At 45.3% G+C, this 27,047-nt stretch overlaps 1 protein-coding gene across 1 annotated transcript in view; it reads left to right on the top strand.

Annotated features, from left to right (window-relative positions):
• The first annotated feature begins 15,277 nt into the window (after window positions 1–15,277).
• Window positions 15,278–27,047, top strand: part of LOC120914298 (class I histocompatibility antigen, F10 alpha chain-like) — a 63,151-nt gene continuing 51,381 nt past the window's right edge. The window contains exons 1-2 of the mRNA XM_040324931.1: window positions 15,278–15,395; window positions 20,829–21,089. Of these exons, the coding sequence (XP_040180865.1) occupies window positions 15,341–15,395; window positions 20,829–21,089 (316 nt within the window). The 5' untranslated portion in view covers window positions 15,278–15,340. The remainder of the gene's footprint in view (window positions 15,396–20,828; window positions 21,090–27,047) is intronic.

Here is a 27,047-nt window from a genome sequence, read left to right as displayed (position 1 = left end):
CTCCGGAGCAGCGGGAATTGTGCTCTGGCTGCTGGAATCTCCTCCCCTTCTTCTCCCCCGGACTACACAGCGATGGCCCCGCCTCCTCCTTAACACTCAGCCACGCTCCGACCCCTCTCTCCACTGCCTGGCCGTGGAGTTTACAGGCATGCTAACCCGCTGCTGGCCGGAGCTTAACGCCGCGCGACATTGTTGTCAGCAGAGGCGGCTCTTCAATTAGGCGATCGCCTTATTTGCCTAATTAGAGAGCCGCCTCTGCCCGCATATTGGCCCCGCCCACCCCCGACATCAGTGCTTCATTTTGACAGCTCCACTCTCACTGCGGCCGCACACCCCCGCTTGCCCACCAATTACTGGATGTTTTCACTCAGGGCGAGACTCTGGGCTTTTTAGGGACCCATTTAGTGCTCTAGCCATCCCCTCCCGACGCCCCTGAGTGACAACTGGCCCACTGAGCCATCGGCCCACCGGGAAACTCCCGGTAGTCCCGATGGCCAGTCCAACCCTGCTTTTGGCGCTATTTTGGGACCATAAAAATGCACTTATTACTGTGTAAATGTGACTGGCAGTGACACAGCCGTTCCCCGATGACGGCAATTACCGGGTGGCGGGGGTCCAGTGGCAGCGTGACCGGCTGTATCCAATCACAGCCGGTCACTATGCAGAGCAGCGTGCGTGCCCCTGGGGGGTGCGCAGCGATCGTGGTTGAGGCTTTTCCCCTCGGACAAAGCCCAGCCCCGATCAGCATAAAGAGCCAATAAAATGGCTCTTTACCACGTGACAGACTGTGTCCAATCACAGCCTGTTCACAAATGTAAACAAACAGCAGTGTAACTGCTGTTGCTGGGCTCTCCTCCTCACACAGTCCCAGTGTTAGGAGAGAGCAATCTAACAAACAGTGAGTGAAAATTGTACAAATACTGTGCTCAGATTGCCCCCCCAATAAAGCGTACCCCTGCCATCAGTACCCCTGCCATCAGTACCCCTGCCATCAGAGTACCCGCCATCAGAGTACCCGCCATCAGAACCACTTCAAAGTACCCACCATCAGTACCACCGCATAGTACCTGCCATCAGTACCACCGCATAGTACCTGTCTGAGCCCATCAGAGTACCTGTCCATCCATCCCATCAGAGTACCTGTAATCCCATCAGAGTACCTGTCCCGTGAGCCCATCAGAGTACCTATCTGCAGCCAATTACTACCAAGGTGCAGCCCTTTAGTCCCTGACGTGCAGCCCATCAGTGTCACCCGTCATACATCCATGTCCAGAAAAGGTATACACGGCAGAAGAGGCATACCAAATACTGAGTCGGACCAATGAGAGCAACGGGGAGCTCTCACCGGCCAGTTACAGTTCTGATTCAGAATATGAGCCCCCCGAAAGCAGCACATCAGGATCCGAATTAGAGAAGGAAACAGTCTGTCCAAAAAGACGACGGTCTGAACACCAGGCAAGCTACCAGCAGTGTCAACGGCGCTGCTGGACCCCAGGAGGAGAGGCCCAGTACAAGCGCTGTTGGACCCCAGGAGGAAAGTCCCAGAATTGCACGCCAAAGAATTAGGGCCCAAACCCAGCTACCAGACACCTTGGCAAACCCATTGTGGCTGTCTTTTATGTGCACCATAGGGGGGCTTTGGTGAGAAATAATGGACCTAACAGACCCCTGATATCTCACTTTTGAGAAAGATGACAAAGATTCCTGATTCCCTTTCTCTGCAGCCAAGCAGCAGGGGGAATCTGTGCAGAACAGGGTAATTATGGTGTGCCTGGGCACACCTGGCACACCCTGTGCGCACACCTATGCTCCTAGAACACCTGACAGTGCTTCTTGGATGTTGGGCCTCTGTATGTGTCCAGGCTGTGTAAAAGTCTAACACATTTGGTATCGCCATACTCGGGAGGAGTAGCAGAATGTATTGTGGGGTGTCATTTTTGCTATGTACATGCTATGTGTTGGCAATATCTTAGAAATGGACAACTTTGTATAAAAAAAATGTGTTTTCATTTTTTTCCCCACAGTTTTCAAACACTTCTGGAAAAAAATGAACCGTTCAAAAGACTAATTTTGCCTCATAGATTATACGTTGGGGTGTTAGCTTTCCAAAATGGGGTAATTTTGTGGGCATTTTCATTGTCTTGGCTTGTTAGGGTCTCAGGAAATGAGATAGGTCTTCAGTACACCAGGTGTGATCAGATGTGAGCATTTTTCAATGATTTGCACCATAGCTTGTAGACTCTATAACTTTCACAGAGACCAAATAATATCCACTTGTTTTGGTTATTTTTACTAAAGATATGTAGCAGTATAAATTTGGGCCCAAATTTATGAAGAACAATTCGAGATTTTCCTAGCTTGTGACGGAAAATATTAATTATATGAAGACAGGAGGCGAGTATCTTATGCATTATCTTTCTTTAATAATGCCCATAGCAGAAATACAGTAAACATTTATTGTAACTTAAAAAATTCAAAGAACTACCCTTCCCAGCAGTCCCTGGGCCAGTGTAGCCCCTCCCAGACCGTAGCCTGTATAAGGGACTGTCTGAGGTAACCTATTTCTCTTTCTTCATGCGAATTAGTGTAAACAGGAACCAAAAGTGCAATTGGACATCTCCGCGGCTGCCGGGAACCTTCCGACCGGAACACAACATCCGAATCTGGAGGAAACTAAAGGACAAGGCCAACACGGACCAACTTCATCCGGACCAACTTCATCCCAACGGGGACTATAGGAAACCCAAACCATTCAGAGCCGACCGGTCAGTCGTCCTCAGGAACATGGACCAACGGATTCAGTCAACGGCATCCCGACTCCGGATCTGGAACGCAGTAGGAACCTCCATCTGCGGTGAACTAAACCCATGGATCGAAACAGACAGCAATCCCAACAGGGATAGTGAAAACGAACTCCCGGGGCGTACCAGCCTCCGACTTGCAGGGTGCGTGGTTCATCAGTCTAGAACGAGAGAGAGACAACCTCGTGACAGGGTTGGGTTGGGAGGGAAGATACTCGCCTCCTGTCTTCATATAAATAATAATTTCCGTCGCAAGCTAGGAAAATCTCAAATTATACATCAGACAGGAGGCTCATATCTTATGCAAGTTCAAAGCTATAACAATGCATATGACCAATAACAATCAAAATAATCCACAACACTGACATAGATATTTGTACCTCCTGTTCAAAGCGGGATTGGCGGAAAAGCGGTCGCTGACAACAGTCCGCCGCTATAGTAAGTCACAGAGGAAACCGGGAAGAGAGGATTAACGTAGGAAACGAGGAGTTGAAAGACTTGCGAAGATCGCAGCGAGGCTGTCAAGGACATATAAGTCTGTAGACAGCGGACCACATACAGTTGTGGATGTGCGGGGAAGAAGGGTAGAAAACCGATCGAAGTACCGTCTGGTCCAACGCACAACGGAAAAATACTTGAGTCTCTGAGGCGAGGAATGACGCCTGGATATGTCCAAAGCCTTGACGTCTGACCCACGATGATGGAAATCAGACACAAGAAGACAGTAAGCTCGAAAGACAGTAACCTCAAGACAGAGTGTCAACGTCCCCCAGCCCGAGAACATGATCATGACCTTGGAAAAATCCCAAGTGTGCTGGTACATTGGGCGATTTAAACTTAACGCCTTCAAAATTGACACACCAACGGATCCAAAGAGTCCGCCAGATAATTGGCTATTACAGACCCTGGCGCTTGAACGGGGTCGACCCGTCGTTGATCACACCAAGTAACCCAGAGTCCCCAGGTAGATCGAGATGCCGATCTAGTCCCGGGGCCCAGTCCAAGGCAGGGAATCCCTAGCTGTTCCCGAAAGGTCGTAGTCTGCGACCGGAACCCCGATACTAACCATGTGAGGAGAGGTAGGATGTGCTTCGTGAGTAGAGGGTGCAGATCCCCGTTCGGACCAGTGAGGAGGTGGGGGGAATGAGGAAACAACCTGGGGAGTTCCACCGTCATTCTCAGAAGGAGGGGAAACCATGGCTGCGTCGGCCACCACGGAGTGAACCGCACGACTGATGCCCTCCGGCTCGCTAAGTGAAGGAGGACCCTGAGGGTCACCGGGAACAGGGGAACGCGTAATGTGTCCCCTGTGACCACGTTTGGTGGAGGGCGTCCACATGGTGCGCCTCCGGATCCGGCCTCTGGTTGTAAGAGCGCGGAAACTGGTGGTTGATACGTGGAACGAACAGGTCCATAGAAAAGGATCCGCGAAGTGAGCGAGGATCAGGGACCCTGACCGGTGCGGTCGCCAATCGTTGGAATCGGTCAGGTAACGAGAATCCAATCTGCCACCCTATAGGGATAGTCTGTGGCATATCCCGCAATCGGGACGATGTTGCATTCCAGGCAGAAGTGCCCGAAGTCTTACTAGATCCGCTAGGATTCTGGATCAGGGGCCCACCAAGCGATCGACGTACCGGACTGCGGGTACGTTGTCCGAACGCAATAGCACACAGCAGATGGACGTGCGTGGCAACAGACTTCCGATGGCAAAAAAGGCCGTCAGGGGTGTACGTGTTGATGTGCAGCCGAGGGTTCTCTGCGGACCACGTCCTACCGGAGGACGAGGGACTGCACCGAGCACCCCAGCCGAGGCGGCTGGTATCCGACCCTATGACGAAATCCGGTGAGGAGTTGAAAATGTCTCGCCGTTCCGTTTGACGGCATGACGTAACCACTACCGTAGGTCCACCATGGCTTCACTTAGTTTGTATAGCGAAGCCCCTAGCGAAGATGTAGAGTCTCGAGTCTCTGGAGGGTTCGACAGTGAAGAGGGGCTGGAGAGTGGCCTGGATTGACACCGGGAACAGGCCGACTAAGCGAGTCAGTCCGCGTAAGGACACCCGCTGCTGCCCAGCATGATACTGATGTCTTTGCGGATGGCGGCTAATTGGGTATGGGTAGCCGAAGGATCGCTCGGTTGGTGTCCACCCCAAAAAACTCTATCTCCTGAAATGGGGAGATAATAGGTGTTCGTGATCTATGAGGAGTCCCAGATCGCGAAGCGATCCGACCATCCAGGAGGCGTGTTCGCTCGCTAGGCGAGGGGAACCAGCCATTAGAAGTAGGTCGTTCAAGTAGATGTTCAACCTCACCCTTGTTCCACAGGGCAGTAAGTTGGTGAGATTTCTCAAGCTCCCACCGGACGAAAAACCGCCTTTCTTCTTCCTGATCGGGAAGATGTTGTTGAGGAAGTTCAAAGAGAGCGGGTCCATCTCTACTATCGGCTGTTTGGTCCAAGGTCTAGCAACCTGTTGTCCATTAGGAGGGTGTTTAGGTTTGAAAAACCGAATGGGATGGTGAACCAGGTATACGCCTGGTAATATAACTCCATTTGTCCTACCGTCTTAAAGATATCATCAATTAGCGTGATCCCATTGTGCTAGGTCAACTGGCTTACAGAGGCGGTAGCCTGCTCACTAAGGCGTAGGGTTAGGTGATAGGTCCAGAGATCTAAGACCCAGTACTGTGAGGTCCCAAAGGCCCTCTCTATTCCCCTCATGGAATACTGAATGATTATGGGATCCACCTCTGGAGTGAGCACCACCGTATTTGGTAATGGAAGGGTGAGTATTCCACCCTCAACTTGTCCGGTTAGCGTACCGATCGATCTCCGGGTCCAGCATTCGATCTATTGGATCACCTCAGGTAGAGGTGCCCAGTCACCGGAGTGTGGGTGGCCAATCACCTCCTGATCGAAAAATGGTACTCCACAAGAGTCCAATAAGGTTTTACCCTGGGACCTAGGGTTGGCGTCGTCATGGAGCGCCATGTGCCCACTGCTCACATAATCATCATTATCATCATCATTTTCATCCTCAGACTCAAAGGTGTTAGCCGCCTCGTACTCCGCGGACGACTCTGGAAGAGTCCACGAGGAGTCTGGCTCAGTCCGTCTAGCGGATCGCTGCCTCTGCATGTGCATCTCCCCGAGGCTCGGGGGTCGATTGGAGTCTGGGAAGGCAGTGGGTCGGCAGGCCCGGGAGGGTACTGCCTGGGGCATGTTATTTACTTCCCCTGCCGGGGAGTCCGTGGGTCGGCAGTCCTGGGAAGGTACTGCCTGGGGCATGTTATGTACTTCCCCTGCCGGGGAGTCAGAGGGTCGGCAGTCCTGGGAGGGTACTGCCTGGGGCATGTTAATTACTTCCCCTGCCGGGTAGACGGAGGCCACATTAATGTGACGGCGCATACGGGACGCCATGCCCTACTCAGGGGCGTTATATCCTTGCCGGGAGATCCGGACATAGGGGTGCATGTGGGTTGCAACAACCGACGCCCTGGTAGTCTGGACAGACCTACCGACCAGCTCAGGAACCAGTGCAGCACTGAGGTAGGTAGGGCCTTCCAGGGCTGCGTCCACCACTTCAGTGGCACCAGTAGGGAGTAAAGGATCTGTCGCCAGCCACAGGAGAGGAGTCAGCTGTCTGCGGACAGCACGGCCGTGCAGCACAGGAAGATACGGAAGTTATGTACTATAACTTGTATAGTAATTTCTATAATTCATTCAATTATTGTTATAATTTGTTTATATATATATATATATATATGTATGTATGTATGTATGTATGTATGTATGTATGTATGTATGTATGTATGTATGTATGTATGTATTTATTCAATTATATATAAAGTATAGTTTAATAGTTTATATTTAAAAATTTGTTTATTATATATATTTATATATTTATTTATTTATTCAATCATATAGATTGTATAAATTATTTATTTATAGACATTTATGTTCATTGATTTATTTATATTTATTTAATAAGTCAATAATTTATTCATTCGTATAATTATTTAAATGTATTATTTATTTACATGTATTAATATATTCATTATATGTAGAATAGACTACAGGGGAATAAATTCCCAGAACAAGAACTGATGTTTAATGTAACTGAAGGTGAAGGAGTGACAGAAGCAGGGGAGGGGAGGAATTCCCCACCAGCTAGGTGTGAGTGACAGAAGTTAGATGAGGGGAGATATTCCCCACCACAAGGGGAGCTAGACGTGAGGCTCGGGGCCGTAGTCTCGCGAGACTACGGCCTAACGTGATTCGCATAGATCAGTGAGATCTACACAGAGTTCCAACCATACAGCCGCCCGCACCCTGGCGTGGCGGCGATGGGAAGAGACGGCCTAGCACACGGAGGATGGGGTCCCCAGGACAGGTCCGCAGCAATGGCGCCGTCGATTTGCGACAATAGCGCGATTGGTGCAGGGAGATCCTCACCGCCACGCCCCCCTCAGAGATGAGACGCTCTGAGGAGAAGGAGAAGAAGGGAGGTAGGAAAAAAGGCGCCGAGATGTTAAAATGGCGCCGTCCTACCTCCAGTCAGAAAACGAGCAGTGTGCAGAGCGCACCGGGGGGAAACAAAAGAAGCAAAGCAGCGGTATATTGTAAAATAAACAAATAAAGAAGCCCAATGACTGTAAGATGTACACATCAGAGGAAACCGCGTTCTCTACAAAACGGGTGGCACAGATAGCAAAGTGGGAAAAGCATACAGCAAAAACTAAACGTTTATCATTTTTAGAAATATCAGTTGTGCTTCATAAGACAGAAGGTTGATAGAACAACACACAGATGAAGGTCTGAGGGGATCCGAGGGTATATACAGATACAGGTGGAAGTTGAAGGGAATAGCGGAGGAGGGAAAAACCTCCGTAGCTGTAATAAAAGCCGGGGTGGGAGGGGGGGGGAGGATCCCCAGCACCCTGTGGAAAGACGATGTGACATTAGGATCTACACAAATTAAAAAGGCTGCTGATAACCAAATAACAAGCAAGCCTACATAAAAATTATAAACATAGAGTAATGTACTTATCTGAGTTCTGGCTATGAGCAGAAAGAAAGAGGAATAGGTTACCTCAGACAGTCCCTTATAGGGATGCACCGATTATCGGTGGCCGATACATATCGGCCGAAAATAGCATTTCTGGCTCCCTGCCGAAATAAAGTTAAAATGCCGATAAAAAGCTGGGTGATACCATTTTTTACTAGAGGGGGGGGAGGCAATGTTCACATTCACATTCACAATGAATGCAGACCCACACGCTGGCCGCCAGACCTGCACATAGCAGCAGCAGTGGCACTGTACAAACTGTGTGCCGACTGCTGACCGCGCTCCACCTTGTCCTCCTAGCTCCTATTCCTGTTTGGACTCCCCCATATGGGGGAGTCTCTTGGTTTAATCCAGCCGCGTGAGCCGCGTGACGTCATCGGCCGGAGGCGGGGAGGACTCGGAGCGTGCAGGGAGCTGTGTCGCGACTCGTCGGAGCATAGGCTGAGAGACTGAGGCAATCACACTGCCTTCCTAGGAGGAACCTAGCAGTGTCCTCCACTACAGTAAGCAAGCACTCTAAGTTCAATCTGTACAAAACCAAACCTGTTAGGACTAACTAGTAACTACTGTGTTTAATCTGTTAAATCGCTAGTTCCTGGTGGGGGGCGGAGGCAAGTGGTTAACTGAGGTGACCAGGTAAAAAAATAAATAATTATCTGCCATTTTTTCACAGTAGCACAGTGAGGCTGCAATTGATATTTGTTTTGGTAGTCAGATAAGGCAAGCATTGCTCAATAACACACAAACGTTTTAAAAAAAAAAAAAAAAGTTTGTGTTATTGAGCCATGCTTGCCTTATCTGACTACCAAAAAAAAACATTAATTGCCGCCTCCCTGTGCTATCACATACAGCCACTGTGCCCATCAAACGCAGCCACTGTGCCATCACATGCAGCCACTGTGCCAACACATGTCGCCACTGTGTCCATCAAACGCAGCCACTGTGCCATCAAACCCAGCCACTATAACCATCAATTATTGCCACTGCCTGTTTGCCCCATCAATTGCCGCCAGTGTGCCCATCACACGCAGCCACTGTGCCATCACACGCAGCCACTGTGCCATCACACGCAGCCACTGTGCCATCACACGCAGCCACTCTGCCCATCACATGCAGCCACTGTGCCCATCACATGCAGCCACTGTGCCCATCACATGCAGCCACTGTGCCCATCACATGCAGCCACTGTGCCCATCACATGCAGCCACTGTGCCCATCACATGCAGCCACTGTGCCCATCACATGCAGCCACTGTGCCCATCACATGCAGCCACTGTGCCAACACACATCGCCACTGTGCCCATCAAACGCAGCCACTGTGCCAAAAAAATGAAATAGGGGGGAAAACAAAGAAAAGTAATTTTCGGTTTCGGACTGAATTTTTTTTTTATTTCGGTTTCGTTTCGGTTCTGAAATTTCCATTTCGGTGCATCCCTAGTCCCTTATATAGGCTACGGTCTGGGAGGGGCTACACTGGCCCAGGGACTGCTGGGAAGGGTAGTTCTTTGATTTTTTTAAGTTACAATAAATGTTTACTGTATTTCTGCTATGGGCATTATTAAAGAAAGATAATGCATAAGATATGAGCCTCCTGTCTGATGTATAATTACTTATTTGCGAAATTTTACAATAATAACAAAAAAAAATAGATTCCTCAATTTTTTAGCTTATATTGCAAAAAATAAAAAACCCAGCGGTGATTAAATACCACCAAAAGAAAGCTCTGTTTGTGAGAAAAAATGATATAAATTTGGTTTGGGTACAGTGTAGCATGACCGAGTAATTGTCATTCAAAGTGTGAGAGCGCCGAAAGCTAAAAATTGGTCTGGGAAGGAAGGGTGTATAAAAGCCCTGTATTGAAGTGGTTAAGTTAAAGGAAGATATTAAGATAAAAACAAATCCTAGGGATGTGTTCTAACTGTTAGGGAGTGTGGCGATGAGGGAGCAGACGACCAGTGACCTGTCACTAGGAAGAACGGGGAGATCAGGACTTCTGATAATCTGTCCTCTCTGGGTTTTACCTCTATCTTGCAGGCCATGTAGGATCACCTGGAGCTCTGAAGCCTGGGGAACAGACAGGTCATGTCTGTAAAGCCTCATACACACGATCCGATTTTTGGCCAACCGAGTGTCAGACTTTTGTCAAAAGGGCTTGTGCCAGGATTTTGTCTTGCATACTAACAGCACACAATTGTCGGCCAACAAACACAAATGTAGTGACGTACTATAAAGGAATTTCAGCTCTTGAGCACCACCCTTTGGGCCCCTTCTGCCAATTTCATGTTTGGTGAGCATTAATTCTCAAGCATGCGTGTTTGTACTTTGGACTTTTGTGCGACGGACTTGTGTACAGACGATACGAAAATCTGACAACAGACCGTTGTCCACCGAAAATTTACTAGCATGTCATCCAACATTTGTTGGCCGAAAGTTGGCCAACAATTGTCTGACGGAGTGTACTAATGGTGGGATTTTAGGACAACAGTCTTGCATACTTGCATGTCATCAGACAATCCCTTGCCAACAATCAGATAGTGTGTACAAGGCTTTCGAGGTTGGGGAGAACTGTGTTTGTGAAGGCTGACAACTGGTAGGCTTGGATCACCGGATAGTTATGATTATCTGGTCTATCGTCAGAGTTGAGACATGGCTGTTTTTTTTTGTGTTGTTATTTATTTTCCTATGAAGCACAAATGACCAGGTCATCAAGTTCCTCCACCCCAAACTCGCTCATCCATGTCTTTATGGACCTTGCTTTGTGCACTGGTGTGCTGTCATGTTGTAACAGGAAGGGGTTATCCCCAAACTATTCCCACAAAGTTGGGAGCATGAAATTGTTCCAAATGTCTTGGTATGCTGACGTCTTCAGCGTTCCCTTCACTGGAACTAAGGGGCCAAGCCCAACCCCTAAACAACCCCGCACCATAATCCCCCTCTACCAAATTATTTGGACCAGCGCACAAAGCAAGGTCCATAAAGACATGGATGAGCGAGTTTGGGGTGGAGGAACTTGACTGGCCTGCACAGAATCCTGACCTCAACCTGATAGAACACCTTTGGAGATGAATTAGAGTGGAGTAGGGCCGAAACAACTAATCTATTAATCGATGATGAAATTAATCGATTACTATTTTCATAATCGAATAATCGGCCAGTAAGATAATGGGGTTAAAAAAAAACAAACGAAAATTAGCCCTTTATAGTACAAAAAGAGCAAATCACTACTGAAAATATTACTTTCACTGTCCCACAGTAAAAAATAAAACCCTTACAGTAGCGATTATTTGTTTGTTTTGTACTAATTTTAGTTTTCTTAACCCCATTATGTAACTAAATATTTCAGGCCTGGGTCACACCTCTTTTTTATGGTGCTTTTTGCAGAAACACATGGTTGTTGGGCATTTTTATAAAGCGTCAGGTACCCCCATATATTACCTAACAAAGGTTTTAACCCCCTGATAGCCCCCTAGTTAACCCTTTCACCAGTGATCACCGTATAAGTGTTACGGTTGACGCTGGTTAGGTAGTTTGCTGTTTATAGCATCAGGGCACCCGCTGTATATAACCTAATAAATGTTTAACCCCCTGATCACCCGGCGGGGTAATAGCAATTAAATTTTAGTGTCAGTCAGGGTCTGCGTCGCCCCAGGCAGCATTAGGTTAGTGCCAGTAACGCTTAAACCCACGTGCAAAGCATACACCCCCTTAGTGCTAAAGTATCTGAACGGATCGATACCTGATCTGATCAGATCTATACTAGCGTACCCAGCAGTTTAGGGTACCCAAAAACGCATTGTTAGCGGAATCAGCCCAGATACCCGCTAGCACCTGCGTTTTGCCCCTCCGCCCAGCCCACCCAAGTGCAGTATCGCTCTATTACTGTCACTTACAAAACACAACACACATAACTGCAGCGTTTTGCTACTGTACCCCTAAATTTAGAGCCCAAAATGACAAAGCAAATGTACACTAGTGAAAGGGCCTACACATTTCTGAGCATGACAGCCTCTCAGCAAATAGCTTGGGGTGGCTTCTTTCCAAACTGGGGTCATTTGGGGGGGTTTTGTACTGCCCTGCCATTTTAGCACCTCAAGAAATGAGATAGACAGTCATAAATTAAAAGCTGTGTAAATTCCAGAAAATGTACCCTAGTTTATAGACGCTATGGGCCAGATTCACTGATAATTACATAGGCGCAGCGTATCAGAGATACGCTACCCCGCCGTACCTTACCTGGCGGATCTTCGAATCCTCAAAGAATTTGCACCTTAAGTTACGGCGGCGTAGTGTATTTCTGGCGGCGGAATTCAAATTGGCAGGTAGGGGGCGTGATTCATTTAAATGAAGTGCGTCCCCGCGCCGATTGAACTGCGCATGCTCCGTTTTGAAATATCCCGCCGTGCTTTGTACGAAATGACGTCGCAACGACGTCATTGTTTGAACTTAGATGTGACTTACGTCCTTTCCTATTTACGGACGACTTACGCCAAAAAAAAAGAATTTTGAAATTTCGACGCGGGAACGACGGCCATACTTAACATGGCAAGTCTATCTATACTCCGCAAAATAGCAACTTTAACTATACGCCGGGAAAAGCCGACTAGCGACGACGCAAGAGAATGCGACAGCCGCACGTACCTTCGTGGATCGACGGAAAAAGCTAATTCGCATACCCGACGCGGAAAACGACGCTAACTCCACCCAGCGGGCGCCGAAGTATTGCACCTACGACCTGAAGGCGTACGCCTGTCGGATCGAAGCCAGATGCCGTTGTATCTTGGTTTGAGGATTCAAACTAAAGATACGACGCAGCAAATTTGAAAGTATGCCGGCGTACTCTCACTGTGAATCTGGCCCTATAACTTTTGCGAAAACCAATAAATATACGCTTATTGCGATTTTTTTTTTTTTTTTTTTTTTTTTTTTTTTTACTAAAGACATGTGGCTGAATACATTTTGGCCTAAATGTTTGACTAAAATTTAGTTTATTCGATTTTTCCTATAACAAAAAGTAGAAAATATAATTTTTTTTCAAAATTTTCTGTCTTTTTCCATTTTATATAGAAAAAAAAAATCGCAGAGGCAATCAAATATCATCAAAACAAAGCTCTATTTGTGGGAAAAAAAGGACGCAAATTTTGTTTCGGTACAACATTGCATGACCGCGCAATTACCAGTTAAAGCAGCGCAGTGCCAAATTGTAAAAACACCTTGGGTCCTTTAGCTGCATAAGGGTTCGGGTCTTAAGTGGTTAAACCCTACGGACTAAGGCCCCTTTCACATTGGGACGTTTTTCATGCGGTACAGCGCTAAAAATAGCGCTGCTATACCGCATGAAAAATCATGCCCTGTACTCTTCAATGTGAAAGCCCGAAGGCTTTCACACTGAAGCGGCGCGCTAGCAGGAACGCTCGAAAAGTCCTGCTAGCCGCTTCTTTACCGCGGTATAGGAGCGGTGTGTTCACCGCTCCTATACCGCGCCTTCCCATTGAAATCAATGGGAAAGCGCGGTAATACCGCCGCAACGCGGGCGGTATTAACCCTTTTTCGGCCGCTAGCGGGGGTTAAAACCTCACCGCTAGCGGCCGAATATCGCGGTAAAAACGATGGTATAGCCGCGCTACAAATAGCGCGGCTATACCGTCACCGCGGCTGACGCTTCAGTGTGAAGCCAGCCTAAGACTGGGATGCCATTAAAGTTCATGTGCGTGTAAAGGCAGGCGTCCCAATACTTTTGGCAATATAGTATATGTACAATCCCCTCCAGCCACTGTGACAGGCTAAGGCCCCATGTACACAGGACGTTTTTCCAACCTCTCCTGAACGATTTAACTTGACAAATTAGTAACCCACGTTTGAAACGTCCGCTTTGCCGCACTTACATGCCGTGTTTAACGTAGTTTTGCCGCGTTTGCTTTTAGAAGCATTTTTCTTTCAAAATGGTCAAATAAACGAAAAAGTCTGTAAACGAAACGCAGCTAAACAAAAAATGCCTCTAAACTCAGCTTCTGAACCCATTTTTTTGCGTTACAAAAAAAGCCTCTAAACTCATCTGCCTGGAAATGACTATAAACGCCCCTGAGTACATGTACTGATAAGATAACAGAGGAGAGTTCAGGGGCTGCTAATAAAAATGTCCAACGTCCGTTTACCAGCAGCCCTGTACAGGAGGCCTAAAGCCCCAGACACACGATAGGACTTTTTGACAAAAAAATCGAAATGAGCAGGTTTTTCAAAAAATCCGATCGTGTGTACGCTCCATCGGACAAACTTTTTCTGTTTTCACCGGACAAGTGCTCGCTCTACAAACAGACAAACTTTCCAGCAACAAAAGTCTTATGGTGAAAAGTCCTGCCGTGCGTACAGAAATCCATCGGACTTAAGTCCAAAGTACAAACACGCATGCTCAGAACCAATGCAAAAGATCAGACTACAATACAGAAGTTGACCACAGGGTGGCGGTAAAGAGCTGAAAATCACGTGATTTGGGGAAAGTTTGCTGAAAAAGTCCTGCCGTGTGTATGCATACCAAGTTCACGGCCAACGCCCTTCAAACAAAAATCCACGGAAAAATTTGTTTGAGGTCCGACTGTGTGTATGAGGCTTAAAGGGGTTGTAAAGGAAACATAATAAGCATCCTTTACCTGCAGACATTCCTCTTTTCACTTCCTCATTGTTCGTTTTTGCTCAGAAGTTGTTCTATTTCTTCTCTGTTCTGTTCACTTCCTGCTTGTCTGATTGTTACTGACCACCGTGATGGGAGGCTTTACTGCGGTGGTCAGTGACGTGCTCACCCCCTCCTGGGAACTACATCTGTGCGGCAGGACGCTCTCTACGTGTTAGAGACTTCAAGGAGGTGTGAATTACTGGGCGTGCCGCAATTCATACTGGGAAATGTAGTTCTTACATGAACGAGCGCCGCAAACCAGGAAGTGAATGAGAGAACAGAAACTAGAATGCCGGAGGTGATATAGATGAAGGAATTTACTTTTTTAACAGAACCATTACTCTATTCTGTCTGTCTACCTTGCAGACATTAATTTTAGGCAAAAAAAAAATTCCTTTACAACTCCTTTTAGGGTGATGGTAAAACTGCTTCTCAGCTGCCTATTTTTACTGTCCCCCAGCTGAATGTGTGAAGGAGTCCTTAGTGCAAAGAAGAACGTATGACAGACAGGACTGAGTTGTGTTGTTGCTCCAATCCATCTACAATCCCCTCCTATACAGTATATTGTGTGATGAACAGCTCAGGATTTTACTTATTACTCGGCGCTCCCAACCTGTTTAGCCTCCCTTTGCCTGACAACTAGTGACAGTCTGTGTATTAATTTTCCTATTGGACAGAGGGCCAACCTCATCCAATCAGCACAGTGCTTCCTGTACACAGAGCTGACTCACTGACTCCTCAGAGCGTCTCTGAAGTTGTTGGTGTCGTGTTGTGGAGATTCTCCGTATAGATCACCCCAGAGGATGGAGATGACACCCCTCATCCTGATCATTCTGGGGGTGTCAGGAGGGTATTGTGGTGAGTATTGGGGGGTTATTGTTGTAGAATTGTGAAATATCCTGTAATATATTCCTTTATATCAGAGGAAACAGAGAGGACATTACTGAAAGTGAAACTTGTCCGTCCTCATTGTGGTATGTAAATGTTCTGTCGTCATTTTGTCCGATAATAATGTACTAATATTATATATATACTGTATTTGTACATATTTATTTATATATAGTGTCCGGATGTCTCACAGGGAGCCTGGGAAGGTCCTGTTTGGGATTTATACATCTCCCAGGTTTCTGTCCTACACCTTTCAGGACCTCTGATAATCTGTCCTCTCCGGGTTTTATCTCTCCCTTGCAGGCCATGTAGGATCACCTGAGCTCAGTGCAGTGTTCATTTTGACAACAGATTTCATTTTAGTCATCGTCTTTTGACTAAAATGCCATTTTAGGGCCGGATTCACAAAGAGTTACGCCGGCGTATCAGTAGATACGCCGACGTAACTCGGAATCTAAGCCCGTCGTAAGTTTAAGCTTACTCAAACTGAGATGCACTTAAACCTAGCTAAGATACGACGGCCTACGCCGTCGTGTCTTAGGGTGCAATTTTTCGGCTGGCCGCTAGGTGGTGCTTCCGTTGATTTTGGCGTAGAATATGTAAATTACTAGATACGCTGATTCACGAACGTACGCTTGCCTGTCGCAGTAAAGATACGCTGTTTCCGTAAGAGATACGCCGTGTAAAGATAAAGCTGCCCCCTAGGTGGCGTAGCCAATGTTAAGTATGGCCGTCATTCCCGCGTCGAAATTTGAAAATTTTACGTTGTTTGCGTAACTCGTCCGTGAATGGGGCTGAACGTAATTTACGTTCACGTCGAAACCAATGACGTCCTTGCGGCGTACTTTGGAGCAATGCACACTGGGAAATTCCACGGACGGCGCATGCGCCGTTCGGGAAAACTGTCAATCACGTCGGGTCACCAATAATTAACATAAAACACGCCCCCTCATCCTCATTTGAATTAGGCGCGCTTACGCCGGCCCCATTTACGCTACGCCGCCGTAACTTAGGAGGCAAGTGCTTTGTGAATACAGCACTTGCCTCTCTGACTTACGGCAGCGTAGTGTAAATACGATACGCTGCGCCGCCGTAACAATGCACGGATCTACCTGAATCTGGCCCTTAGTTTTAGTCCTATTTTAGTCAACTAAAGTCTCCAGTACATTTTAGTTGACTAAAATAAAATGGGTTTAGTTAAACTTTAATGCATTATTTAAGCATTTCTTTAGACTTGCCAAACTCAATATATATTTCTCGAGTAAAAATCTAATATTTATGGTATTAAGAGTTGAACTCGCACTACAGACACTGATTTAGCCGTGATATATGAACGTCTTCATAAATAAAACCACGTTTCATAAACAAACAAATATATTGCTTTTTGATAAGCAACAATACAACTTGGGAAAAAAAAAACTGTAAACTCTATTGGCTGTAATGGCATTGCACATATTACTTGAATGTATCACCAATATTAACCACTTCAGCCCCGGACCATTTGGCTGGCCAAAGACCGGAGCACTTTTTTCGATTTCTTCTTCATATTTTTGGTTAAAAAAAAACGCAATAAGCGTATATTGATTAGTTTGCGCAAAAGTTATAGCGCCTACAAAATAGGGGATAGATTTATGGCATTTTTTATTATTTTATTTACTAGTAATGGTGACGATTTGCGATTTTTTTTTTTTTTTTTTTATTATTATTATTTTTATTGCGGCGGACATATCAAACACTTTTGACACTATTTTGGGACCATTCGCATTTATACAGCGATTAGGGCTATAAAAATGCTCTGATAACTTCTTCCCTGTCAGTGACATTTATACAGTAAACACTAGGGGATGATCAAGGGGTTAATTGTGTTACCTAGGGAGTGATTCTAATTGTGGGGGGAGGGGACTCACAAGGGAAGGAGACCGATCAGTGTTCCTCTGTACTGGGAACACACCATTGGTCTCCTCTCACCTGACAGGACGTGGATCTGTGTTTACACACACATCAATGGTCCTGCTCTGTTATTGGCTATTGCAGGTGCCCGGCGGACATCACGGCTGCTGGGCTTCACGCATCGGCTCCCTAGATGGCCGGGAAGCCGAGGACATTATATGACGGCCGCCCAGGATGAGAGACGATGGCTGGGATGGGAAGTGGTTAAAATAGAAATGAAAGGCAAAATATTTGTGTATAGATATAAAGAAATAGACATTATACACTTTTCCCCCTTTTTTATAAGTGATTACAAGTGATCCCTCTGTTCTCAGATGCATAATAGCTAAGGGAGGAGAAAAAGCAGTACACTACTCTTCCCAGTAAAAGACTGTGCAAGGGGGTGTCAGGACAAGTCTGATCATTGGAGGCGAGCACACTCAGCATAGCTAAAGAACTGACCATTCTTTGCTCCCATGCTTAGTGTGGTCAGTTTTAAATAGGAAAGCAGAGGGATCGTCAGGAACACCAGGGATTCCACACAAAGGAAGTAATACAAAGAGAACAGGAACTTTCTCATACCAGTACATGGGACATCAGGAACGTATCAGGAATTTGAAGTGTTGGGTTTACATATTCTTCTTCTAAGTCATCTCGGCACAAAGTCATACCATAAATGTATGCTGAGCGGCACAAAGTCTTACCATAAATGTATGCTGAGCGGCACAAAGTCATATCATAAATGTATGCTGAGCGGCACAAAAGGTCTAAATATTCTCACGCTTTTAGGCTGGATTCACACTTGTGCGGTGCGAATTTCAGCTCTCTTATCTCTGCAGAGAGATAAGAGAACTGTTCAGCAGATTATCTCTGTTTTAGCTGCAAATTTGAAGACCTGGGAGAGTAGAGGGGGAGGGGGGGGGGGGTGTATTGAGGTCAATGAGAGAAATCCTGAAGAGAAATAAACACATCTGCGAATCAGATACATGCCCATAGAAGATAATGGGCCTGAATTCGCACCTGAGCCGCACAGCAATGCCTAGAAAACGCACACGTTTTTTCGGCAATGCGAATGCATCGCACATATGTGAACCAGCCTCATTGAAATCAATGGTCCGGATTCAGATACATTGGAGTATCTGTCGGCGCGGCGTAACGTATCTCAGATATAGTACGCCGCCGTAACTTAGGGCGCAAGTTCCGTATGCAGAAAGAACTTGCGCCCCTAGTTACGGCAGCGTAACATATGCGTGTCGGCGTAAGCCCGCCTAATTCAAATGGGGATGATGTGGGCGTGTTTTATTTAAATGAATGGTGGCCCCGCATGCGCCGTTCGTGAAAAAATCCCAGTGCGCATGCTCGAAATTACGCCGCAAGTCGTCATTGCTTTAGACGTGAACGTAACTTGCGTACAGCCCTATTCGCGAACGACTCACGCAAACGACGTAAAATTTTCAAAACTCGACGCGGGAACGACGTCCATACTTAACATTAGCTATGCCTCATATAGCAGGGGTAACTATACGCCGAAAAAAGCCTAGCGTAAAAAATGCGGCGGACGTACGTTTCTGAATCGGCGTATGTACCTAATTAGCATATTTTATTGTGTAAATCTATGGAAGCGCCACCTAGCAGCCAGCGTAAATATGCAGCCTAAGATAAGACGGTGTAAGACACTTACGCCGGTCAGGTCTTAGGGAAATCTATGCGTAACTGATTCTATGAATCAGTCGCATAGTTACGACCCCGCACACTCACGACGGCGTATCCCCTTTCTGAATCCGGGCCACTGTATTTTATAATGTTATGCGAATTGGATGCGGTTTAAGCTGCAACCAATTCACATAGGTGTGAACCCGGCCTTACTCTGTTCATCTTACAGCTCATCTGAAATTTGTGTATTTCAGGGAATATTCTGCAGAAATTCCAAAATAAATGTATTAGTTGTACTAGGGTGGAGCTGTTGGAATGTATCAAGATGGTAAAGAGGAGCTTCGGGGTCCCCCAAAAAAGCGAATGCCCCGTACACACGATCCGATTATCTCACGTCCAATCTGATGAGTTTACTAAAGTCCCGAAAATTCTCGTACGACGGAATAACAATTCTGAAGTGATGTCATGTGTTTGTATTTGTATCGCATTTTCGAACAACGGCTGTACTGATAAAATGAAAATCGTACCATCTGGCATCGTACGGAAAAAATTCTGTGCATGTCCGATAGAATAATATCGGATGATCTGTCCTGATCGGCTATCGAAAGCTCTGTACTAGCGATCCGATTATCGTACGATCGATTCTAATGCAGCATTTTTCGTATGATTTTCGGATCGTGTGTACGGGGCTTAAGTCAACAGCTGTATACTGTATCTACTGACTTTCATTATTAGCTCACCTGTCCAGGCATTCAGTGGTGTCCTCATCCAAGCCCATTCTTCAATGGCTATCGGGTGCTGGCGCCGCCATCTTGACTAAGGGAAACAACCGATTTCCTACTGCGCATGCATGAAGCGCGCTGTGCTTTGTGAATGGGCTGCATTTCACAGGTCCCAGAAAGCTGCGGGGGAAGGAAGGGGGCTGACCTTCCAGCTCAGTTCACCATGGCAAACTTAGCCAGAAGTGGGAGTGTGTACCTGGCATAACCACTTAAAGGGGTTGTAAAGGTACAATTTATTTTTTCCCCTAAATGGCTTCCTTTACCTTAGTGCAGTCCTCCTTCACTTACCTCATCCTTCCATTTTGCTTTTAAATGTCCTTATTTCTTCTGAGAAATCCTCACTTCCTGTTCTTCTGTCTGTAACTCCACACTGTAATGCCAGGCTTTCTCCCTGGTGTGGAGTGTCATGCTCGCCCCCTTCCTTGGACTACAGGAGAGTCAGGACGCTCTCTACGTTGCAGACAGAAAAAGAAGCTGTGTGTTAGTGGGCGTCCTGACTCTCCTGTAGTGTACAGGATGTATATATAACACTCTGTATGTAATCATTATATACATTATACTGTGTGATGTGTACAGGATGTATATATAACACTCTGTATGTAATCATTATATACATTATACTGTGTGATGTGTACAGGATGTATATATAACACTCTGTATGTAATCATTATATACATTATACAGTGTGATGTGTACAGGATGTATATATAACACTCTGTATGTAATCATTATATACATTATACAGTGTGATGTGTACAGGATGTATATATAACACTCTGTATGTAATCATTATATACATTATACTGTGTGATGTGTACAGGATGTATATATAACACTCTGTATGTAATCATTATATACATTATACAGTGTGATGTGTACAGGATGTATATATAACACTCTGTATGTAATCATTATATACATTATACAGTGTGATGTGTACAGGATGTATATATAACACTCTGTATGTAATCATTATATACATTATACAGTGTGATGTGTACAGGATGTGTATATAACACTCTGTATGTCTCTCTATCAGACAGTCACTCTCTGCGGTATTATTACACTGGAGTCTCCTCTCCGGGATCCGGACTCGCTGTGTTCTCTTCAGTCGGATATGTGGATGATAAGGAGATATCAAATTATAACAGTGACACCCGACAGAATCTTCCCAAGACTGAGTGGATGAAGAAACTGGGATCTGAATACTGGGAGAGGAACACACAAAGAGGTCGGAGCAATGAGGCTTCTTTCAAGTACAATGTACAGACAGCGATGAGACGATTCAACCAGACTGGAGGTGAGAGAATTCTTACACATTTATTTATTAAACAAAATACATAGGACGCTGCAGACACTGTGTATTGGGTCCAGCAGATTGTGATAATAATGTTGTCACTTTACAAAACAGATACAATTCCATGAACAGCGATCCCCAGAGAAATGTAGTGATGTCCATCTTAGTGCTGGAGGATGGGATCTGTCAGGTTTAGGGTGGCCTTGTATTAAAACATTCAGATGAAGCCCCTCCCCTATACCTCTTATACAGTACAGGGGACCTGGGCCAATCAATATGTTTTTAGTAGCAGAATTGCATCCCTGTAGCTCTATATCTGTTCTGGAAAATGATCCTTTACTGAAGGTCCATACTAATCTTACAGGGAGACTGTGATGGAAAAAAGGAAAACGTGACCCCTGAGGAGCATGCTCATACCTGCAGCGGGCCCTAATACCTGATTATATGGCCTGAGCTGTTCTGGCAGGTAGAGATTTGACACTTCCTGATAATGTTGACGTTTGCCCGCCCCTTTCTACCTCTGCCACATTCCTACTGGTAAGTGAAGAAAGCCGTCATTGTGATGAGCCAAGAGGAATGTGTTGGTGAGGGATTAGCAGCATCCACCAACCCTGCCAGTCAGAGCTTTGACAGACAGAATAACGATGAGTTCAACTGATGTTAGGGTGTTGAAGGCAGTGGCGGGTGGTGCTGTCGCTTCAGCCAATCAGGTGACAGGTAACCAAACCCGAGCACCTAATTGGCTGAGAGGCGGGTCAGTGTTAGGGAAGCAAATAAATCACTTTCCTAACACAATACTGAGTAAACAGCGAAGGCACAGCATTGCGCCCGCTGTTTACCAATTTGGTAGCCCATGGCTCTAATCAGGCACTTCCAAAAAAAACTGCCGCTGTAATTCAGATGCCCGGTGGCCGACAAGGGGCTGGTCACCTGAATAGGGGCGGCAGCGGTGACAATGGATAGATTCATGCAATGCATGAATCTATCTATGGTGATAGAGGGGTGACGAGAGAGAGGGGGCGGCGCTTCTGCGCCCTTTATGGACGCACCGCCACTGGTTGAAGGCTACTGGAGGCATCTGGACCTCTAAATGAAGGTACTTTATACTTGCAGCTCGGTAATTGACCTCTTAATTGTTTTATTTCCTCGTCCTTGCATGTCTTTGGAAAAAGATAAATGCCCTATAGACTAGTAATTTGCCAGAAAAGGGAGTGGAGGGATGTAGTGTGCTTCTGGAGGAAGGAATAGGTAAGAGGTTGAATGCATTGTACTATACAGGAGAATAGAGGGGGAGGGGTGAATGGTCACACTGCGGTGTTAGTGTTTGATGTCAGTGTGCATACTGCAGTGACCAGTAGGGCTGGATATATCCCATGGCCACGTGTCCTAGGGTGCCATCACTGTCATATGCACTGGGGGTGATGCCTACCAAAACAAATTGTATGTCTACATGCTATGCACTGCTATGCCTAACGCCTTGCCACACCCCTGTCCTGTTTAATCAGCAGGAATGGCAGTGGACCTTATTTCCACCCTTTAGGCTCTATTCATACTTGTGCAACGTGTGATGCGACTTTGAAAGTCACATGACAAGTTGCACCCCATTATATGTGAAGTACTAATGTGCTACCAGAAGTGTTATCGATAAGAGTAGTAAAAAAATGCTTACTCCAAAGTGTATATAGCTGCTGAACTTCTAGAGTGTTGCCACCACCAATGGATATGTATGTGATAAAGCGAAGCAGCGCTAAATACTGTGACCAATACTTAAATATAACGTGCTAATATATTGCAATTATAAATGGGCATACATATGTATCTTATCCCAATGTGCAAAAGTGCAATCCAATGACATCAAAAATAGACCATCAAACAAATATATAAATATAGGTAGAGGGGGAAAGAGAGGGGAAGGGGAGTCCAGGTGTAGATGAGAAGGTGATGGCCTGTAGATGTCCCTCTATAATCTGCACCCAGTGCAGTGTCATCTTAAGAGCATTATAGGCCCCCAGGCAATACAGTGCACAGGGGCCCTGTCTACACAATCACGCACGAGAATTTACTGACAAAAATCATAAAATGTACTGGCAGAACCACATTTTTTACTGCCACTGCAAAAAAAGTACCTAAAATTACAGTTTTCAGTGCCGAACAATGCAAATGTCAGTATTTAAACTATAAACATATAGCTAGTGCTATTAGCAATGTGTTTAAGTTAAACAAAAGTAAAAAAAAAAATTTCTTCATTGACATGAAGGTCAGGTTACTATAACCCAGCCAGCACAGAGTTTCCTCTTACATCAGAATCTGCAGGGATCCCCCTTACAGTGAAAGGGAACTCTTATGTAAAGGGGAACGCTGCAGATCATGATCTAAGGGGGGGAACTCTGATGTGGAGGGGGGCTCTGGTGACCAGAGACCACCTTATATCGGAGTCCACTGCTTTCTCTTTCCCACTTACATCAGGGTCCGCAGACTGAATTCCCCCTTGCATTGTAAGGGGGAATCCTGCAGACTCTGATGTAAAGGGGAACTCTGATGTGGGGGGCACTCTGGTGACCAGAGACCACCTTCCATAGAGTAAATACACTAAGGTAAGGGGGGTCACTAATATAGGAGGGAGAACCTTTATATCAGTGCCCCCTTACATTTTTGCATTCACTACCCCCTTACATCAGCAACCCCCCGCACTCATAGAGGACCAGATCTTCTCTGTGATTTCCGCAAACTGGGCATGGGCAGTTCTAACCCGTCACTCTCCACAAATTTTTACTGGGGTTGCTGGGCAGCCGGTGGGGCCCCCCAGGCAAGCGGGGCCACCGGGCAACTTCCCAGCGTGCCCAATGGAAAAGATGGCCCTGACCCAGTGTGTTCTAGCCTCTCACCTTAAGGGTAGACCCCCACGGTCTTGTCGTGCATTAAAGATGTTTGATCCGATAGATCCAGATTCCACGACCAACTCCGCCCCCCTACAGTTAGAAACACATATGAGGTCACACTTAACCCCTTTAGCGCCCCCTAGTGGTTAACTCCCAAACTGCAATTGTCATTTTCACAGTAGACAATGCATTTTTATAGCATTTTTTGCTGTGAAAATGACAATGGTCCCAAAAATGTATCAAAATTGTCCGATGTGTCCGCCATAATGTCGCAGTCACGAAAAAAAATCGCTGTTCGCCGCCATTAGTATTAAAAAAAAATTATTAATAAAAATGCAATAAAACTATCCCCTATTTTGTAAACACTATAAATTTTGCGCAAGCCAATCGATAAATGCTCATTGCGATTTTTTTTTTTTTTTTTTTTTTTTACCAAAAATAGGTAGAAGAATACGTATCAGCCTAAACTGAGGAAAAAAAAGTTGTTTTATATATTTTTGGGGGATATTTATTATAGCAAAAAATATTGAATATTTTTCAAAATTGTCGCTCTATTTTTGTTTATAGGGCAAAAAATAAAAACCGCAGAGGTGATCAAATACCACCAAAAGAAAGCTCTATTTGTGGGGGAAAAAGGACGCCAATTTTGTACCCAAACCACCTCTGCGGTTTTTATTTATTGCGCTATAAACAAAAAAAGAGGGACAAGTTTGAAAAAGAACAATATTTTTTACTTTTTGCTATAATAAATATCCATTTTTTATTTTTAAACACATTTTTTCCTCAGTTTAGGCCGATATGTATTATTTTTCATATTTTTGGTTAAAAAAAAATCGCAATAAGCGTATATTGATTGGTTTGCGAAAAAGTTATAGCGGCTACAAAAAAGGGGATAGATTTATAGCATTTTTATTATTTATTTATTTTTTACTAGTAATGGAGGCGATCTGTGATTTTTATCGTGACTACGATATTGCAGCGGACATATCGGACACTTTTGACACATTTTTGGGACCATTCACATTTATACAGCGATCAGTGCTATAAAAATGCACTGATTGCTGTATAAATATGACTGGCATGGAAGGGGTTAACTCTAGGGGGCGATCAAGGGATTAATGTGTTCCCTAGTGAGTGATTCTTACTGTGTGGGAAGGGGACTGACTAGGGAAGGAGACAGTTCGGTGTCCCTATGTACAAGGGACACACCATCGGTCTCCTCACCCTGACAGGACGTGGATCTCTGTGTTTACACACAGAGATCCACGGTCCTGCTTAGTTACTGGGCAATCGCGTGTCCCCGGCGGAAATCGCGGCCGCCGGGCACGCGCATCGGGTGCCCAGTAACGCGGCGGGTGCCTAGTGGCTCGGGAAGGTGAGGACGTCATATGACGTCCTCCCAGAATGAGGAGAAGCTACTCGTCTCGCCGTCATTTGACGGCGTGCGGTAGTGAAGCAGTTAAAGAGACACATTTTTTTTGCTAATTTTTGAAATTTTGGATGCACTTTATTTTATTATTGGACTACATATTTATATATTTGTTTGATGGTCTATTTTTGATGTCATTGGATTGCACTTTTGCACATTGGGATAAGATATATATGTATACCCATTTATAATTGCAATATATTAGCACGTTATATTTAACCACTTAAGACCTGGACCTTTAGGCAGCTAAAGGACCCGGCCAGTTTTTGCGATTCAGCACTGCGTCGCTTTAACTGACAATTGCGCGGTCGTGCAAAGTGGCTCCCAAACAAAATTAGCGTCCTTTTTTTCCCACAAATAGAGCTTTCTTTTGGTGGTATTTGATCACCTCTGTGCTATAAACAAAAATAGAGCGAAAATTTTGAAAAAAAATCAATATTTTTTACTTTTTTCTATAATAAATATCCCCCAAAAATATATAAAACATTATTTTTTTTCCTCAGTTTAGGCCGATACGTAGTCTTCTACCTATTTTTGGTAAAAAAATCGCAATAAGCGTTTATCGATTGGTTTGCGCAAAATTTATAGCGTTTACAAAATAGGGGATAGGTTTATTGCATTTTTATTAAATATTTTTTTTTACTACTAATGGCGGCGATCAGCGTTTTTTTTTATTTATTTATTTATTTATTTTTTTCGTGACTGCGACATTATGGCGGACATGTATATGTATACCCATTTATAATTGCAATATATTAGCACGTCATATTTAAGTATTGGTCACAGTATTTAGCGCTGCTTCACTTTATCACATACAAGTTGCACCCCATGTTTTTCAATGACATCCATTCAAATATTTGTGACTGAAAAAAGGTTCCTGCACTGCTTTGCTCTGACTTTCATGTATTTGGTTGTCACAGACTACAATGTATACCCTCCAAAGTCGCATTCATGTTATACATGCAGCAGTTGGCCATTATCGTTAGTCAAAGCCAAAGTCTCATCCAAAGTTGCACCCCAAATTTCACCACTATGGAGTCTTACCCGACCGGCAATTTTCCTACTACAGCTGGTTCTAAAACCCCCTCCCCCAGCGAAGACCTTGTATGGGGTGGAGTTTGTTCAGGCTAGAAGTGCAAATGAGTGACAGCCTCCTGATCCAGCTGGTAGGTTCTAATGGATGGGGCTCTATGTGTCATTTCATGTGTGGAAAAGAACATGTCAACAAACACACAGAATAACCAAGCTCAACTTACCAACCAAAGTCCTAACTATAAAATGTAAAGTCTCCTATCTATCCATCAGCATACATGTGCTTCCACTGAGGAGACATTACATTTTAGAGTTAGGACTGCAGTACACAGGGAGCCTTGACGGGGCCTGCAGCTTATGCATGTATTTGCAAATGCGTGCAACTAAACCCCTGTTTTTAACGCATACTGTTAGACAGGTGAATTTGGTTGGTTGCTGATTGGTTGGTAAGTTGAGCTTGGTTATTCTGGGCCTGATTCCCAAAAAAGCTGCCTAACTTAACTTTCAGCAGTTAAGTTACACTGACTTAAAATTTCTACCTAAGTGCCTGATCCACAAAGCACTTACCTAGAAATTTCAGGCCGTGTAACTTAAGTGCCGCCGTCGCAAGGCGGTCCTCCT

This window comes from Rana temporaria, chromosome 9 (assembly GCF_905171775.1).
Source record: "Rana temporaria chromosome 9, aRanTem1.1, whole genome shotgun sequence".
Taxonomy (NCBI): Eukaryota; Metazoa; Chordata; class Amphibia; order Anura; family Ranidae; genus Rana; species Rana temporaria.
Note: the sequence above shows the minus strand (reverse complement) of the source record. Positions and strands in the feature narration are given on the sequence as shown.